The 18,279-nt window shown below is 38.8% G+C and overlaps 1 protein-coding gene across 1 annotated transcript in view; it reads right to left on the minus strand.

Moving 5' to 3' along the window:
* LOC105863124 (fatty acid desaturase 2-like protein FADS2B) overlaps window positions 1-17,694 on the minus strand; it is a 35,660-nt gene extending 17,966 nt beyond the window's left edge. The window contains exons 1-4 of the mRNA XM_012749877.2: window positions 17,036-17,694; window positions 5,142-5,252; window positions 2,079-2,276; window positions 635-736 (exon numbers count right to left, since the gene is read on the minus strand). Of these exons, the coding sequence (XP_012605331.2) occupies window positions 635-736; window positions 2,079-2,276; window positions 5,142-5,252; window positions 17,036-17,362 (738 nt within the window). The 5' untranslated portion in view covers window positions 17,363-17,694. The remainder of the gene's footprint in view (window positions 1-634; window positions 737-2,078; window positions 2,277-5,141; window positions 5,253-17,035) is intronic.
* Window positions 17,695-18,279: the final 585 nt, after the last annotated feature.

Consider the following 18,279-nt stretch of genomic DNA (forward strand, 5'->3'; position numbering starts at 1 on the left):
TCTACTTTTTCCAGCAGTCTGGGATGTGCAACCCCCAACTGTGGAGCAGAGCCACCTGTCTTTCCCTGGCTACTCTTTCTCTTTCTCTTAGCTTTTATCTGTTCTCCTGCATCTTTTTATTTATTTCTTCACAGCCCCACTCTTCAAGGACTAATCAAGCCTGCTGAATTTCCCTGACTTTCCAGAAGTAAATGTGCAAATCCCTTCTAGGAATATTTCCTTTCATGATTTTACAGTGCACATCTTTGTTTTTAAAGGCACAAACTTTCTCCTGCTGGGTGGTTCCTTAGGGGAATGGGGTGCCAGGATTGGAGAAAATAGTCTATCAGGGCAATGAAAAATGTAATAACTTCTTGAATAAAACTAATAATTATTTTCCCTGTAAAAAATTTAAAATTCTCATTTTAGCACATATTTTATTTTATATATATAATTATATATAACAGTGCAGATATATAATATATAATAATAGGTAATATGTTATATATATTTTCTACACTGTTAGTTCATTTACATTTATTAGTTGGGTATGATAAACATTTTTTACTGATGTGAGTGCACAAACAAATGTGGAAGCCAGTGCCTGAGGAAATGACATTCAAGAATCCCCATCACACTCCCTGACATCCTGTACCTTGAGATGGCACATCACAAATTTGTGCAACAGATGGTTCCACTTGGACTTCTTAAATATGGAAAGGTGTGCTGCATCGTGCTGCAAAAATCCACTCTGAGCCTAGGAGAGACGAAGTTGTTGTTTGAGACACTGGGAACTTAAGAAGAAATCAATAAATGAGCCCGGCAGTATATTCACAAGCCCGTTTGTAAATACTGGGTGATTTCTTTTGACTTCAAGACAAGTTTCTATTTTCCACCATGTCCTGCTATTTCTAACCTCCCTGCCTTGGCACAGGGGTTCTCTCAGCCTGGAATGCTCCCCTTTCCACTGTCGAAATCTCCCAGTATGGGGTGGAAAGAACATGGGCTTTGGAATGAGACAGATCTGGATTCTAAACTGTTATTCACTGCTATTGAGCTTCAGGACTCTGGGCACATTACTTGGTAGCTCCGACATTCAGTTCTTCACCTGATAAACGGGGATACTAATACCTGTGACTCATAGGCCATGGTGCAACTTACATAGGTGCAAACTGCCCAGCTCCTGCTAACCACCAAACAACTACTGGATTCTTTTCTTGTTTTCAAAAGTCACTTTTCAACAAATAAAGCAAGATGGCTTTTCAAGAAAAAGAATTAATGTGCAAAATTCTGGAACTTGGATACACATTGATGGGTTAATTCTCTACAAACCTTCCGTATTTGTTCTAATAAGAATTAAATGTTCCTTTCTGCTTCAAGAGCACATGCTTGTTCCCCTCGTTGGCATTAATACCTTCCTGCCACGCAGTTTAGCTGTTTGAGTGACTCTCTGCTCCACTAGATGACTCTTTTCTGAGGAGCAGGGACCATGCAAATTTCCCTTTGTATACACAACACAGTGTTGTGTTCATAGAAGGCCATGTTCAGAGATTCATGCTTTATTCCAGAAGGATTTATCAAATACCTTTCTAAGTATCAGTTACTGTTCTTCATTTCCTTTCAATATACAAGAGGAACTCGTATGTTCTTATTCTTATATAATAAGATAGTCTCTGCTGTTGGATAATCAATGGTCTGATGCATTGGTAAATATTGATTGCTTAATGAATGAAGGATAAAGATGAGTGTTACATGGCCAAGGATGGAACTTCACTTACTGAAATTGTGGAAATAAAATGGGGCAAATAGTAGCAAATGTAATTAATCAAACATTTACTATAAGCCTGACACTGTGCTAGGTATTTTACAATTAGTTTGTTTAGTCCTTCTCAGAATAATTCAATATTCATTATTAGCCTTATTTTACAGATAAGAGTACTGGTGCCCAGTGAGGTTTTGTAACCTGCTGGTAAGTGCCTGATGGTTATGAGTATCTGGCCAAGAAGCCTCAGATAGCAGCTGACACCAAGCTACAGAGAGAAGAAAAAACTCTGAGCCATTCTGTGAGGACACTGTATTCCCTTAGGATATCTGCTTACCTGAGAAATTATGAGAAGAAAGGTGATGAATATTGTAACACGCCAGCCACTGCCAAACTGATACAGTGTTAGCCAAGCCAGGCCTTCCAAAATCAAGATCTGGGCTAAGTGGAGGAAGAAGAACCCCAGGTTGGCATCGAACATGTTCATAGCCTCTACTGTCTTCCGCAATTCTTGGAAATCTTTCACCAACTCGGACTGTGAAATAAGTATTTATAGAAAATAATTAGTTCATTCAGGGAAAAGGAAATACAAATTAACATCATTAATATTATATTTTATTAATTTGTGATAAATTTATTTTTTCAATAGAATTTTATTAATGTTAATAAATTTAATTTTTAAGAATTATAAACAGAAAACACTGAACCAGCAAACATAAGCATTGGAAAAAATGTGAGGATAATTTTTTTTCTGGCATAGAAAAATACGGTTAGTGACTTATAAACTGTCATCAAATGTCTATGAAACTCAGAATTAGTTTTTTTTGCAGAGGAGGAGGAAGGAGAGGGCTCTGTAGGATACATAAGCCTAACAGTATTTTAAGGCATCATTATTATTTCAGGTGTTGATTAAGCTCTGGTTTTGCTTTGGAGAACTTGGTCATCTATGTGATTCTGTATTACCATAGTTACTGACATAGTTTACAAGGTTCTGTGCAAGTTATTGTTTAATGTGTACAAAGGACACGTTCATAGAAGATGGTGCACATAGAACATTATAGTTCAGTCAGATTAGCTCTAAAGATGAATTTTCTGAGAGCTTCTCAGTAATCTCCAGAAGCAAGACAGGGTTTCCAGAGGCATTAGTGTGTATCTACTAGTTAGGGTTGTCTTGTATAAGTACACTGTGTGTATGCACATGTGTGTGTGTTCATGTATAACATTAGCATTTTTTTCATCAGCTTGCTGAAGCATACTGGGTAGTGTTCAAGGATGGAAAGAAATATGTCTTATCTTCTTGACTATAATGGGTTTGAAACCAAGATAGTTGAGAAAGTAGGGTTGTACGTGTAAGAAAGGAGAGAAATTAGAAATAAAAAGAGCTATGAAAATAATTCTAGAAGTTGAAAATATCATTTGAAAATTCACTGATGAACTTTTATTTTATTTTTAAAGACAGGTTCTTGCTCCATTTCCCAGGCTGGACTACAGTGGCCTGGGAGCAGCTCACTGCAGCCTTGAACTCCTGGGCTCCCACCATCCTCCTGCCTCAGCCTCCCAAAGTGCTGGGATTACAGGCATGTGCTACCACACCCAGTCTGATGCTACTTTGAAAGGACACAATGCCAGACAAAAGTCTGGATAGGTTCATTTCACCAGCTTCCATCCACCTTGCAATTCTTATGGCCATAGATAATTTCAATAATTTTCTAAAGTTAATTGGTCATTTCTAGGCTGCCTCACATCCCAGGCATAATTTCCTACCCATTTATTGTAGGGTAGTGGGTCATTGAAACCTAGAAGAGTGACTGGCCTGAAGACATAAGCAAGTTAGTGACAGATGCTGGACCTAAACTCACACTTGACAACCAGTTTCATGCTCAAACACTAATTTTCTATACATAATGACTTGAGTATCCCCATAGATTTACAAAACAAAATTTATGGTAGATCTTTTACCCCAGAGATCCATAGTCTTTTATATAGTGATTGTCTTATATCTCTCAGCCATTAGTGGGATTTTCTTTTTATTACAGGTAATTTTTAGAAAAAGCAATAGAGCTTTGTGTCATCCTCTTTTTTTAACCTAGGGCCATCTGACACAAATGATGGAATCTATCTGGAATTTTGTGAAATACTAATATCACCATTGTGCTCATAATAAGGATGATATTTAAAATTTATCAAGCATTTATTATGTTAAGACCCTGTTGTAAGCACTACAAATGACTATACTTTTTTCAGCCATCTTCCCAATAACTCTTCTCAGGTTGGTCCTATTGTTGCTATTTTACAGGGAGAGAAACTGAGGTTTGGGAACTGGCCTGAACTCATACAGCTTGGGAATGGCAGGGTTGGGGTTTGAGTTAAGGCTGTGCACCCTCAGAGCCCGTAGTCCAAACAGAGCTGTGCTTCAGGATGCACATGGGCCTATGGTGTGAGCCTAAGCATTAGTCTCAGATTTGCTCATAACCAGTTCTGTGTCCTCAGATGAGCCTTGTTATGTCTGTGTGTCTGTCTCCTCGTTTCTTAGAGAGGGAATGAAATCTTTATTCTCTCTGCTTTATAGTGGTATATGGATCAGTGTTATGTACAAATTATTTCAAAAGAATTAAGAATCAGACAAATGTAAGCTTTTATAAAAAACACATTTCAAAAAAATGGAATTGTTACATATTAAGTAAAATTCCATTAAGCTTTATGTAAAATCATCCTGGTGAATTTTTCCACTTATAGAGACCCTGTATTTGAGAAGGCAACATTTCATGCAGTCAAAATATTAAAGAAAGAACAGCATTCATCCTTGGGAATACCTAAGGGATTGGAGCCAGAAAGAAGTAATTTGGAGTCTCAGCTCTCTGATATACAAGCTGTGGGACTTTCTGAAACTAATTTATTCTCCCTCAATGATAATTTCCCCAAATGGATAAAGGGCGGTAGTTCGGAAATATTTATGTCTTTTACTCAACAGCTGCTCACAGAGTTCCTACTACATGTCTGATCCTGTGCAGGTAGGTCCCGAGGACACAGCATCAAGCCAGATAGACAGATTCTCTGCTCTCATGGAACTTAGTTGAGCAGAGAACATAGATACAGACAGGAAATACATCAGATAGTCACTGAAAAACAATTATATGTGTAAGTTGCGTGGCATGAAGTAGGTGCTTACAGAAGTGACATTACTCATTGATCCAAGACCAAAAGTTCATTCTTTTGTTTCACAGAGGGTTCTGAGGACAAAAGAGGAAGACATTGCTTTGAAATATGCAGAATCCACTCATTTACTCTGCTGTGGGCACATTTAGGCACAACAGCCGGTTTCTCACGGAAAAGAGTAAATTGGCCTCTAACTATGCCATGTCTCCATCCTTCCACACACGGATCCTGAAACCTCACTCACATTTTTGTTTCTCTCCTGGCTGGGCTCTCCTGGTGCAAGCTCTCCAATGAGCAGTGGCTTAAGGTACAAGTTCACAACATCAAGCTCCGGGTGTACAGCCCTGAAGACATCCTGTAAATCAGAGAGAGCTGTTAGCGTTTTCCAAGGGACATGCTTATCTACAGATCGGTCCCCTTGCTTATCTCTCCCTGTGCCCACACTGGCAGCCAGCACAGAGTCCATTATAGAGGATTTGGTCTAACTCCAGGTTGATGTTTCAAGTTGATTGATCCAAATTACCCTTGAGATCCCCTCTTTGAAAGTCTCCTGCTAGATACCCACCTACTGTATACAGTGTTTCTCTAGGCACAACTAACGCAGTCAATTTATTCTGGAGCACTGACAAGATCACTGTTTATTTTGTTTAGAACAAGGAAAAATAGTTGCTTGAGTTTATAGGCCCTGATGAGTCTTTAAGTTCAGCATCAGTCTTGGTGTGGATGTTGCTCACATGATCTGAGGCATGCCCCAGTTGAGGTCATCTCCCATAGAGGGGTCCCTTTTGGTTCTTGGCCAAGGCCCAGAAGAACATTATTTCTCGAGTTATTTCTTCTCTAGTTATTTCTAGAGAAGGGCAGGTTAAATTTGATGATGGCTTAAGGCAAAGGCATGAGAGATCATGGAAGTACAGCCCTTGAGCCCTGGGTTGTATAAATACTCTTGGTTAAGTTTGTCCCTCTCTTCACTCTCTGTGAAAAACTGTGTGTTGTATTTTATGTAGAGAATGGCAACAGCCAGGTACAGAATAGAGGTGAGAAACTGTATTTTTTTTCATCTCAGGTGCACATTAAGCAGCAACTGTATGTGGGTATAATAAGCAGCAGTGATTCCTACCTCCTGCTGATATTTGTTTAGGAGGAGACTCTTCCCTTCTAGGGATTGAAACAGTTTTTGAAAGGAAGAAAGATTCTTCAAAAGGGAGATTCTTCAAAAGGGACTTCCTGCTATTATGATTTGAGGATGATTAAAAATGACAAATACAACCAGAGTCATAAATTGAACACATGGAAGCCAGATAGATTACTCTGGGTTGGTAGTGTTGCATAGCACTAATTAAGAAAGTAGACCCTGGAGCTGCCTTCCTACATCTAAATTCTGGCTTTGCTACACTAGCTGTATAATTGTGGACAAGACTCTTAACTTGTTCACGCTACTTCTATATTCTCTTCCCTAAATGGAAATGATGATAATACCCACTCAATTCATAAAGTTTTTATGATGATTAATGAAATTAATTAAATGCGGAATGACAGATACTAAGTTTTCAATACACATTAGATATCTTTCTTATATGTATATCTCTACTGATAAGAACTCATTACATACCTTCTTTTTAATACAGAAATTTAGAGATTTTCTTCCTGTACCCCAATTCATAGCTCACTCCATGTTAGTGAATATAATGAATCCTTCATTTTCAAATGCTGAAGCAATTTTAAATATTAATATATCCAAGAACTATATACAAGCATACTTCTAGGAAGGCACTTATATAATGAATGAAGTTAATTAGAAGGGTGCAATATCAACTCTTCAGATTCATTTCACCTACGGGTCTCCAGAAGCAAAGACGTAAAATGGGTTTTTATCTGCTAGAACCGGTCCAGATAATAGTGTCCATTCTGAGTCTGCACACTTCTCCTGAACACCTTGGAAAATGCTGGACTACATGATTTCAAAATTGTTATCTAACTTTCACATTCTATGATAGTAAAGTTTAGATCGCCTAATCAAGAGAGTGATTCAGTGATTAAGGGGGTGATTCAAGACTCATGGTGCTCTATAGTGAAAAATCACATTTTACTTGTTATTTCAGAGCAGGTTAGGATGGAAAACATCCTGATGGATCAAGATCAAGGTGCAGAAGAGTGTAATCTATTGCAATTTCATCAGGCTCTGAGCAGCTACCTAGAGCCCTGGAACAATGGGCTGACAATGATATTCTTCAGGGTTTATTGTTTCTTCTGATTAGCAGGAAGGTGCACGGGTCAGTACTGTGACAATAGATACTGCAGAGCTACAGCTTTCCAGAAGGGGGGGGCACCAGCCTGCTCCGTGGAACTCTTTTGCTTGCATCAGTGGGGCAGTAAGACAAAGGAGGTGAGGTAGTCTTAGAACATCCTGTTTAAAAGAATCTTGTAATAGAACCTGGATACTCTGTTGTGAAATTTCCTTCTTGAAAGGCCTGGAATAACAGGTCCTGTTACCAACATTCTCAGGCAAATAAATTCTGCTAAGTGAAGGGGAGGGGGTAGAATGAAGGGGAGAGGGACTAGTGCCCATGTTTGTAAAGCGTGTCCTATGTACAAGGCGCTCTATGGGCCAACTCATAGGTGTCATCTTAGTTCTGTGAGCTTCTGTCACTTCCATTGTACAAATAAAGACATTGATTCTCAGAGAGGAGAAAAGTTTTGCCCCCAAATGCCACAGACAATAGCAGAGTCAGGATTTCAACTAAGGGCTATGGGAGTCTAAAGCCATGAAGCCCTAAAGGTCCATTCCAGCCTTAACAGGTATAATTCCTTTCCTGAAAGGGCTCCCAAGAAAGGAGCAGAGGCAGGGTGTTCTGTGATGGTGCTGAAATGAGTAAGTACCTGCTGGGCAGATGGTATCTCCTCATGTTAGGTTTTAGTCACATAAAGCACTTTGCCTCTGGCCCCAAACTGCCTCCCCAGACTCACGTTCTCCACACCCTTCATGCACCACGTTCTCTACTGACACCTCCCAATTCAATGTTCAGCCCACACCCCTCTGTGGTTCTGAAGCTTTATACAAACTGTTCCTTTGCCTTGACTTCCTTCTTCCATTTTCTCTCCATAAAAGCTCCTCCCACACTTGAAGAGCCATATTAATTATGCCTCCCTGGATCACTCAGGAAAGTTACTCATGATTGTTCCTGGGCTCACATAACTCCTTGTTACTAGAGATTTTTAAATTATGTTGTAATAAATTTATATACTTGCATCTGATTTCATGGTTTGTAAGTTTTAATGACAGGGTTTATGCACTATTATTGATCATTGTATACCTAACGCCTAGCACTGTGCTTGGAATAAGGCATGTGACCAATAAATGCTTGATGAGTAAGGGGAAGGGTGAATGAGTGGATGGACATAGCATTTCTATAAGGAGGAGCTGGGATTGTCAAAGTGTGGTGCTCAGAGAATACAGCATCTCCACCCTCAGCATCTCTATTTTATGACCTCCTTGCTACTTTAGCATATCCGATTTCATCTCAGCCTTTTGACTCCCTTCTCAATTATCTTCTCTACTCTTTAACTTACTCAAAAATTTATACCATAACTCCTCTGGAAGTTGGTTATTTCCAGAATAGTAACATGAGAAAGATGTGATTATTATTTTGCTCTTTGCTTTTATAATTACCTTTGAAATTCTACTTTTTTTTTTGTTTTGCTATTATTTGGTGGGGAATGGAGTGATGTGCATTAGTGTGAAAGCAGTATAATCTCTAATGGAAGAGACAAGTATGTAAAGCCAGAAGGCCTGAGATAAAATCCTGTTTTTACACTTTACAGGCTGTGTGCAGATTGTGCCCTGCAAGAAGGCACTCAGCCAAGAGGGCAGTTGTGGTCTGACTTCCAGCAGACACTCCATCTACCAAACCATTTGCCAAACCTTTGGCTGCAAGCATCCAAAGAGTGTGCCTTTCCTAATTCACGCGAAGGCACAGTATAAAGTAGCCGAGGAGTAGGCTGTTTCACCTGGGCAAATTGCTTTCTTTCTCCAAGCTTTGGCTTTTTTCCTCTATGTAGATAATACTACATAGTCTTGCCCTTGGGCTCAGTAATTCCTTCCTTCATTTATTCAGTCATTCTAAAACCTGTCAAGGACTTAGCCTAGAGGCTAAGAGGTTAAGCTTTAGAATCAGACATTGATAAATGACTATGACTGTATATCACTATTACTTCATTTATCTAAGTGGTTGGTGGGTTGGAATTTACCAAAAGAAGGCTAGTAAGAAACAAATATAAATTCAGAAAACAACTATGGGGAATATGTGTATGTAGTCACAAAACAAGAAGTCCTCCAAATAGTTGAAACAGACTCCGCCACTTTTCCTCCAAGCTTTTGTCATCTTTTCTCTGTCATGTTGGACTCACATGAGAAAGAAGTTGATTTTCTTAGAGTGTCGTGTCTAGAGATAAGGTATGTGTTGGTCATTCCACAGGATAATAAACCTGATTTCTGTGTTCTGAACGGGCTGCCTCTGTGAACACATCACACGATTGCATTTACTTTTTCTGTGGAGCTAAGAACATGCTGTTGTTTTATGCAAAACTTGTGGCCAGCTATTTATTCATATGTATTTTCTATCATCAAAATGCTTTGTGGTCCTTATTTTAATAATTGAATGTTAGTCATATTATAATCTATATAATCAATTCTTTTTGGACATATATGTTTCTGGCTTTTCTTCTGTGAACTCTTACTAATGAAAATACTTTGTTGTCAACTCTAGTTATTAGGGTGGTGACATTAGTTTTAAATTATATAGTTTGAATACAACCAGATAACTCATATGAGTAATAACAGGACTTTATGTGCCAATTTTGTTTTATAGATTTATTTTTCTTTGTAAAGTTCCTGGGAAGAAATTGAAATCCTTCTCGGAAGAATGAAGTAATAATAAAATACAGGAACCGCCATTTTTTGAGTATTTAATCTATGCAAAGCAGCATAGTGAGCACTTCATTTTATCTCTGCTGAATTTCACAGCAATAATTCGATGAAGGTATTGTTATCCCCATTTTCTAAATAAGGGAGCTGAGACTTCAAGAGCTTAAGCAACCTCTTCAAGACGTTCCTGGTAAATGTGGAGCCCATATGCAAAGCAGGCCAGTTTTATTTCCATTCAGCTGGGCCCCTCACATGAGTTGTAAAAGAACTGACTGCATGAATGAATGAAGAATGCCATGTGATTACCTAGGTATCACTAGCCACCTTTAAGGGGAGGCTGGAGGCTGGAAAATAGTTACCATGTAAATAAGAAAAAGATGCCCCTCTTTGGGCAGGTGCAATCTTGAATCCAGGGCTGGCACACAGAGACTGTACTTTGGGACACACTTGCCACTCAGGGGCTCAACCTGAAAATGCCTCGTAAGTTACAGAGTGAGCAGTTGGCCTCAGGTCCTCTGACTTTATGTTCTGCCTCCTTCACTAGACAGCAGGATGCTTCTCCATCATATACCCCTCTTTTCCCAGTCAGATGACCCCAAATACACCTGGGATTTCTAGGCTGGTGGAGAACAAATAGAGAGTAATAATTATATTTCTGAAGACATGGATGCTGGTGATATGAATAATAATGGATGCAATTGAATGAATTTTTACCAAGAGTCTGGCATTATGCCAAACACCCTACATGCACTGGTTCCATTTACCATAAACCAGTCAGAATGGTCGTGTCATTCTCATGCTGCAGATGTAGAAGCTGAGGCTCAGAGCATTTCAATAACTTTCTCAGATTCACTCAGCAATTCCAAAGCTCAGGCCCCTGAACTCTGAGTAGCCACAGAGTGTTGTGGATGCTCCTGGCACCTCCCATTCTTCTTAAGCCATCTGCCCTTGAAACATCTTTTCTCTAAACATTTTTGGATTTATTTTTCTAAAGTCTAACATATATAGCTGTCCAGGTTAGGATTTTTTTTCCCTTGACATGTATGAATCTTAAGGTGGCATGAATATTTGTTCCCAAGATCCTGATGGTTTTTCTTATATTCATCAATTTCTCCTTGGTGGCTATAGTTTGACAGGACATCAGGGTCTTTTCCTGACCTCTGTGATAAAAATTATAGACTTGTCATTTAGGGGGTGGCCTAAATTGAATGAAACCAGCAATTGTTAGGTTGGTGCAAAAGTAATTGCGGTTTTAGCATTGTTGAAATTTGCCCTTTGATATTGGAATACACACTTCAATAAATGTGGTTATGTTATACATCTTTTTAACTTGCATTCTCACTTTTTTTTTTGCTAATGACTTATTACTTGCTTTAATATTTACTTATTACTTATTTATTTTGTATGTATTTAGATTATGGACATGATGTTAGACAAAAAACAAATTCGAGTGATTTTCTTATTCAAGTTTAAAATGGATCATAAAGCAGCAGAGACAACTTGTAACATCAACAATGTATTTGGCCCAGGGACTGCTAATGAACATACAGTGCAGTAGTGCTTCTAGAAGTTTTGCAGAAGACACAAGAACCTTGAGGATGAGAAGCACAGTGACCAGCCATCAGAAGTTGACAACGACCAATTAAGAGCAACCATCGAAGCTGATCCTGTTACAATTACACGAGAAGTTGCCAAAGAACTCAAGGTCGACTGTTCTATGGTCATTTGGTATTTGAAGCAAATTGGAAAGGTGAAAAAGCTCAATAAGTGGGTGCCTCAGTGCTTCAGTGGGAGCTGACTGAAAATAAAAAAAAAAAATTGTTGCAGGTGTCTTTGTTGTAGAGTGTCATTTGATCTTTTGGGTAGATAGATGCCCAGTAGTGGAATTGCTGGATCAAATGGTAGATCTACTTGTATAGCTTTAAGGTATCTCCATATTGCTTTCCACAGAGGAGGAACCAGTTTGCAGTCCCACAAGCAGTGCAGGAGTGTTTCTATCTCTCTGCATCCACACCAACATTTATTGTTTGGGGACTTTTTGATAAAGGCCATTCTTACTGGGGATAAGTGATATCTCATTGCAGTTTTGATTTGCATTTCCCTGATGATTAGAGATGTTGAGCATGTTTTCATATGTTTGTTGGCCATTATTCTGTCTTCTTTTGAAAAATTTCTGTTCATGTCCTTGCCTAGTTTTTTATAGGGTTGTTTGATTTTTCCTTGCTGATTTTCCTGAGTTCTAAATAAATTCTAGTTATCAGCCCTTTATTGGATGTGTACTTGAATATTTATAGCAGCACAGTTCACAATCGCAAAGATGTAGAAACAACCCAGGTGCCCATCAATACATGAGTGGATTAATAAAATGTGGTATATGTATACCATAGAGTACTATTTAGCTATAAGAAACAATGGTGATATAGCACCTCTTGTATTTTCCTGGATAGAGCTGGAACCCATTCTACTAAGTGAAGTACCTCAAGAATGGAAAAACAAGCACCACATGTACTCACCAGCAAATTGGTATTAATGGATCAATACCTAAGTGGACATATAGGAGTAACATTTATCAGGTGTCGGGAGGGTTGGGGGGAGGAGGAGATGGGTATATACAAACATAATGAGTGAGATGTGCAACGTTTGGGGGATGGCCACGCTTGAAGCTCTGACTCGAGGGGGGATGGGGGCATGGGCAATATACGTAACCTTAACATATGTACCCCCATAATATGCTGAAATTTTAAAAAATGGGAAAAAATTGTTGTTTTGACGTGTCGTCTTCTCTTATTGTATACTACAACAATGAACTATTTCTTGGTCGGATTGTGATATGTGATGAAAAATGGATTTAATACAAAAACCAGTGATGACCAGCTCAGTGGTTGGACTGAGAAGAAGCTCCAAAGCACTTCCCAAAACCAAACTTGCACCAAAAAAAGTCATGATCACTGTTTGGTGGTCTCCTGCCTGTCTGATCCACTACAGCTTTCTGAATCCAGGTGAAACCATTACATCTGAGAAATATGCTCAGCAAATCGACAAGATGCACCGAAAACTTCAACACCTGCAACCGGCATTGGTCAACAGAAAGGGTGCAATTATTTTTCATGACAAGGCCTGACTGCACGTCACACAACCACCACTTCAAAGCTTGAACGAACTGGGCTACGAAATTTTGCCTCCTCTGCCATATTCACCTGACTTCTCGCCAACCGACGACCACTTTTTCAAGCATCTCGACAACTTTTTACAGGGAAAATGCTTCCACAACCAGCAGGATGCATAAAATGCTTTCCAAGTGTTTGTTGTATCCTGAAGTATGGATTTTTACACTATACGAATAAACAAACTTATTTCTTGTTGGCAAAAATATGTAGATGGTAATATTTCCTATTTTGATTAATAAAGATGTGTTTGAACCCAATAATAATGATGTAAAATTCACAGTCTAAAACCACAATTACTTTTGCACCAACCTAAATATTTCTGAGGTGGTTGCAGACCAATGTCCTCACCAGCATGACCTCTGAGATGATTCTGTGACTCGTACCTGAAAAGCCTCATTTTCTCTGAGTTGAACTAAGGAGATGGATAGCTAAGAGTCTGCTGTATTTTCATTTATTTTTATTTTTAATTTTTTTTATTCCAGCATATTACTGGGGTGTAAATGTTTAGGTTACATATATTGCCTTTGCCCCACCTAAGTAAGAGCTTCAAGTGTGTCCATCCCCAGACGGTGCTCACCACACCCATTATGTGTGTACATATCCATCCCCTTTTCCACCCTTCCAACTGCCCAACACCCAATGAATGTTACTGCTAAAAAAAAAAGAACTGGTGCCTATTCTGCAGAAAATATTCCACAACATCGAGAAGGAAGGAAGCCTCTCCAACACATTTTATGAAATCAATATCACCCTGATATCAAAACCAGGAAAGGATGCAATAAAAAAAAGAAAACCACAGACCAATATCCTTTATCACTATAGATGCAAACATTCTGAAGAAAATCCTAGCAAACTGAATTTAGGTGCTTATCAAAAAAATAATCCATCACAACCAAGTGGGATTCATCCCAGAGATGCAGGGATGGTTCAACATATGCAAATTTATAAATGTAATTCAACACATAAATAGAAGCAAAAACAAAGACCATAATCCTCTCAATAGATGCAGAAAAAGCATTCAACAAAATTCAATGCCTTTTTATGATAAGAATGCTTAACAAAATAGGCAAAGATGGGAGTTACCTAAAAATGGTACTAACCAATGGTACACCAAATCTGCAGCCAATGCCATACTGAATGGAGAAAAATTGAAAGTATTCCCACTTTGAACTGGAACCAGACGTGCTGGAAGTCCTAGCCAGAGCAATCAGACAAGAGAAGGAAATTAAGGGCTGAGAGCAGAAGAGGTCAAACTATCTTTCTTTGCTGATGATATGGTCTTATATCTAGAAAACCCCAAAGTTTTTGCCATGAGACTACTGGAATTGATAAACAAATTCAGCAAAGTTTCAGGTTGCAAAATCAATGTACAGAAATCCATAGCATTCCTATATGCCAACAACAGTCAAACTGAGAACCAAATCAAAGACTCAGTACCCTTTACAACAGCAACAAATAAAATGAAATACCTAAGAGTATATTTAACTAACGAGGTAAAAGACCTCTACAGGGAGAACTACAAAACACCGAGGAAGGCAATAGCAGAAGACATAAAAAGGTGGAAAACCATATAATGCTCATGGGTCAGCAGAATCAACATTGTTAAAATGTCTATACTACCCGAAGTGATCTATAGATTCAAATGTAATTGCTGTTAAAATACTGAAATGATTTTTCACAGATCTAGAAAAAATAATTCTTTGCCTTGTATGGAACCAGAGAAGACCCCATATAGCAAAAGCAATCTTAAGCAAAAAGAACAAATTGGGAGGCATAAATTTACCAGAATTCAAGCTATATTATAAGGCTATAATAACTAAAATAGCATGAGATTGGCATAAAAACAGAGACATAGACCAATGGAACAGAATTGAAAACCCAGATATAAAACCATCCTCATACAGCCATCTAATATTTGACAAAGTAGACAAAAACATACATTGGGGAAAAGAATCCTTATTCAATAAATGGTGCTGGAAAAACTGGATAGCCACATGTAAAAGACCAAAACAGGATCCCCACCTTTCACCTCTCACAAAAATCAGCTCTCGGTGGATAACGGACTTAAACCTAAGGTGTGAAACTGTAAGAATTCTAGAAGAAAATGTTGGAAAAACTCTTCTAGACATTGGCCTAGGCAAAGAATTTATGAAGAAGACCCCAAAGGCAATCACAGCCACAACAAAAATAAATAAATGGGACCTGATCAAATCAAAAAGCTTCTGCACAGCCAAGGAAACTATCATGAGAGCAAACAGACAACCTACAGAATGGGAGAAAATATTCACAGGTTACACATCCGATAAGGAACTGATAATTAGAATCTATATAGTATTCAGGAAAATCAGCAAGGAAAAATCAGACAACCCTATCAAAAACTGGGCAAAGGACATGAACAGAAACTTTTCAAAAGAAGGTTGATTAATGGCCAATAAACATATGAAAAAATGCTCGACATCTCTAATCATCAGGGAAATGCAAAGCAAAACCACAATGGGATATCATTTATCTCCAGAGAGAATGGCCTTTATGAAAAAGTCCCAAAACAATAAATATTGGCGTGGATGCGTAGAGATAGGAACACTCATTTTCTTTTCATTAATTTTTCTCCTGCTACTTTCACACTAATGCTCTTCACCTTGATTCTTGTACTCTCTCCTCTCTGTTTCTATGTATTGTGTTGAAATTCCTTGCTACAAGCTCATGCACATTTCCTAAGAAAAGGTTGAACTTTTTTTTTTTTTTTAATATCAGATCTGAGAGGGGTGGTAGGGATGCAGCTGGGTTTGTTCAGAATTGCATTCACCTGACTGTAGAATCAAGACAGGAAGATGATAGAAGAACAAGAGCCTAAGCAGAAAAGGGGGATTTGAAACTGGGGGAAAAATTGAAGATTGAAGAAAAAAAGATGCTCATAGAGTAAAAAAAAAAGTCTTTCATGCTTTACAAATTAACCAGGTATTTGCAAATCTTCTTATTAGTAGTAAAGTACCATTTACCAACTGGTGCTTAGTGAAGGGATGTTTTCAATCCTATGTTTTGAAACCAGTTGGAGAAGTTATATGGTAAACTGTGAAACCAACAAGAGCAACAAAATAAAAAAAGAAAAGCAATAACTCGGGTTTAAATTTCTGTTCTGTCATATATTAATTTTTTGACCTTGGGTTAGTTGTTTGGTTCCTCTAGCTCTTGGTTTCTTCATCTGTACAATATGAAAGATAACATTTATAATTTAAATATTTAAATGCACTTAAGATTTTGGGAGATATCCTTATCAAATATTCAGTGAAAATTTTATTTTTTAAGAATCCAAATATATAGAGATTTGTGGCCAATCCAACCTGATTTCAAAAGGTGGCACTATCACTTGCTGGCTGTGTGACACATTATTTATCTCCTTGAACACTAATTTTCTCACTTGCAATATGAGAAGGAATAATGGTCAGCGTCCTTATGGGTGGGTCTCAGCAAGGTGATGCATTTGAATGTGTCCATAAAAGTGGGTTGTATCACATGTATGACACTGAGTGAGCTGCAGGAGGCAAAGAACTCTTAAAGCTCTCAAAGCCTAGATAATTGTAGGCTTTCATCATTATTTACAACATTTTGATACCCACTAGATGGATTGCTTTCTTTGTTTTAGACACTGCAATTGTAAGAGTTTTAGAAATTTCTACTTGGGTGCTGATGTTCGTTTTTTCCCCCAGATTTTACTCACCTCTATGTATCTTTCTTCTTATAAGACAGTGACTCCACTTACAAACAAAGCAAAACAAAACACTAACTATAAAACTAAACCCAGAATACACAAATACAGTATTTATTGTCAGTGACTGAGTTAATCCCAAACTGGGTGCAGCTAATAGCCAGACCATGAGGCTCAATTTGCTTCCAAATTCTTGCTAGATAGGAATCCTGAAAAATCGGTTTGGGAGGAGATGAGTGATCGTGGAGCCTGAACACGTACTTGAATGCATTTGGGAAGGCAGCCAAGATCTCAGCCATTCAGCAGCTTGGGGTGGAGGGAAAGAAAGAGAGAGAGTTTCTTACCGTGGCATCTTCCCCGGCATAATGGGTGAGGACCCGGCGCCCACCTGGATGCCTGTCTGCCCAGCCAGTGACATTGTAAACCTTGCGGTTGATGACCAGCCACTGGTCAGCCTCCTGGTTGTGTCTCTGGATCTCCCGCCAGGTGTACGTGTTGAGGCTTTTCCTGGGAACTCCCTGCTTCCCATTTGCCTCCTGCTTCACATAGACCTCAGCACCTGCACTTGCCACTGCTTTCCCGCATTCCTGATGCTCCTCACCCAGGTGTGGCTGACTCCTTCTCACAAGGCTCCCGTTTTGCCCACACTTTTCTTCGAGCTTCATTGTCATTCAACTCCTAGGATTTCTGAGTCAACTCCTAAAATTTCTAACCCTTGTCTCTGCTTGCACCATAAAATGATGGCTTTTCTCTCTTTTTACTCCACGGCAGTATGATCCCTGCACTGAATAATTCTGCTTAGTCAAGTTGTCTCTTCATAGACCTGGTAGTGAGCACCTTCCCAGGCTCTCACTTCTCTGTCTGTCCTAAATAAATCTTCTCTGCCCTGATGGAGGCTATACCACCTTTCTCTCTTTGCTTCTCCTCTCCCTGCTGTCTGGCCTCCTCTGCAGCATCCTTCTTCACCAATAAATGTCCCTTTGTAAAGAGCATGGGCAGGTCACAGTCTGGCCTAATTGTCCAGCCCCGAGGGAGGAGGGACTAAGCTCTGGCTGCTATGATTCTCCACCACTGGGTGGAGGTGGGCTGGCTTCACTGGCTCTCTGACTTGCCTCTGAATGGAGATGTTTGGATAAGTTAGTTCAGCATTTGAGCAAAAGCTTTCAAAATCTTCAGGATGACACCAATTATTGGTCAATTTGGGAAATGTTTTTTTTTTTTTTTGACAGTTGTTATTTACCCCAAAGGCTTTAAAACTCTTTAAAAGTTTTTTAAACAAAAGGTTTAGGTTTTATTTTACCAAGATGCAGGTCAACAAAAATCTGTTTTCTCTCTTTTGTTTGCTTTTTGGAAGCTGCCTAATCTGTTAGTCTGTCTAAAGGTAACAGCAGCTGGCGTTTGCTAGAACACATGATGGCTTTACAAAGCCCTTTCCACATGTTTAATCTGATTTAATCCTTGCATCAATCTCCTAAGGGAGGTACTATTATTAATGTTCCATTTTCCAGGTGAGAAAACAAAGGCCGAAGGTCTCAGGTCACATGCCAGAATTCCCTGTGAATGAGAAGTAAACTGGTGCATGAATCTA

The sequence above is a fragment of the Microcebus murinus genome, chromosome 4, assembly GCF_040939455.1.
Source record: "Microcebus murinus isolate Inina chromosome 4, M.murinus_Inina_mat1.0, whole genome shotgun sequence".
Lineage (NCBI taxonomy): Eukaryota > Metazoa > Chordata > Mammalia > Primates > Cheirogaleidae > Microcebus > Microcebus murinus.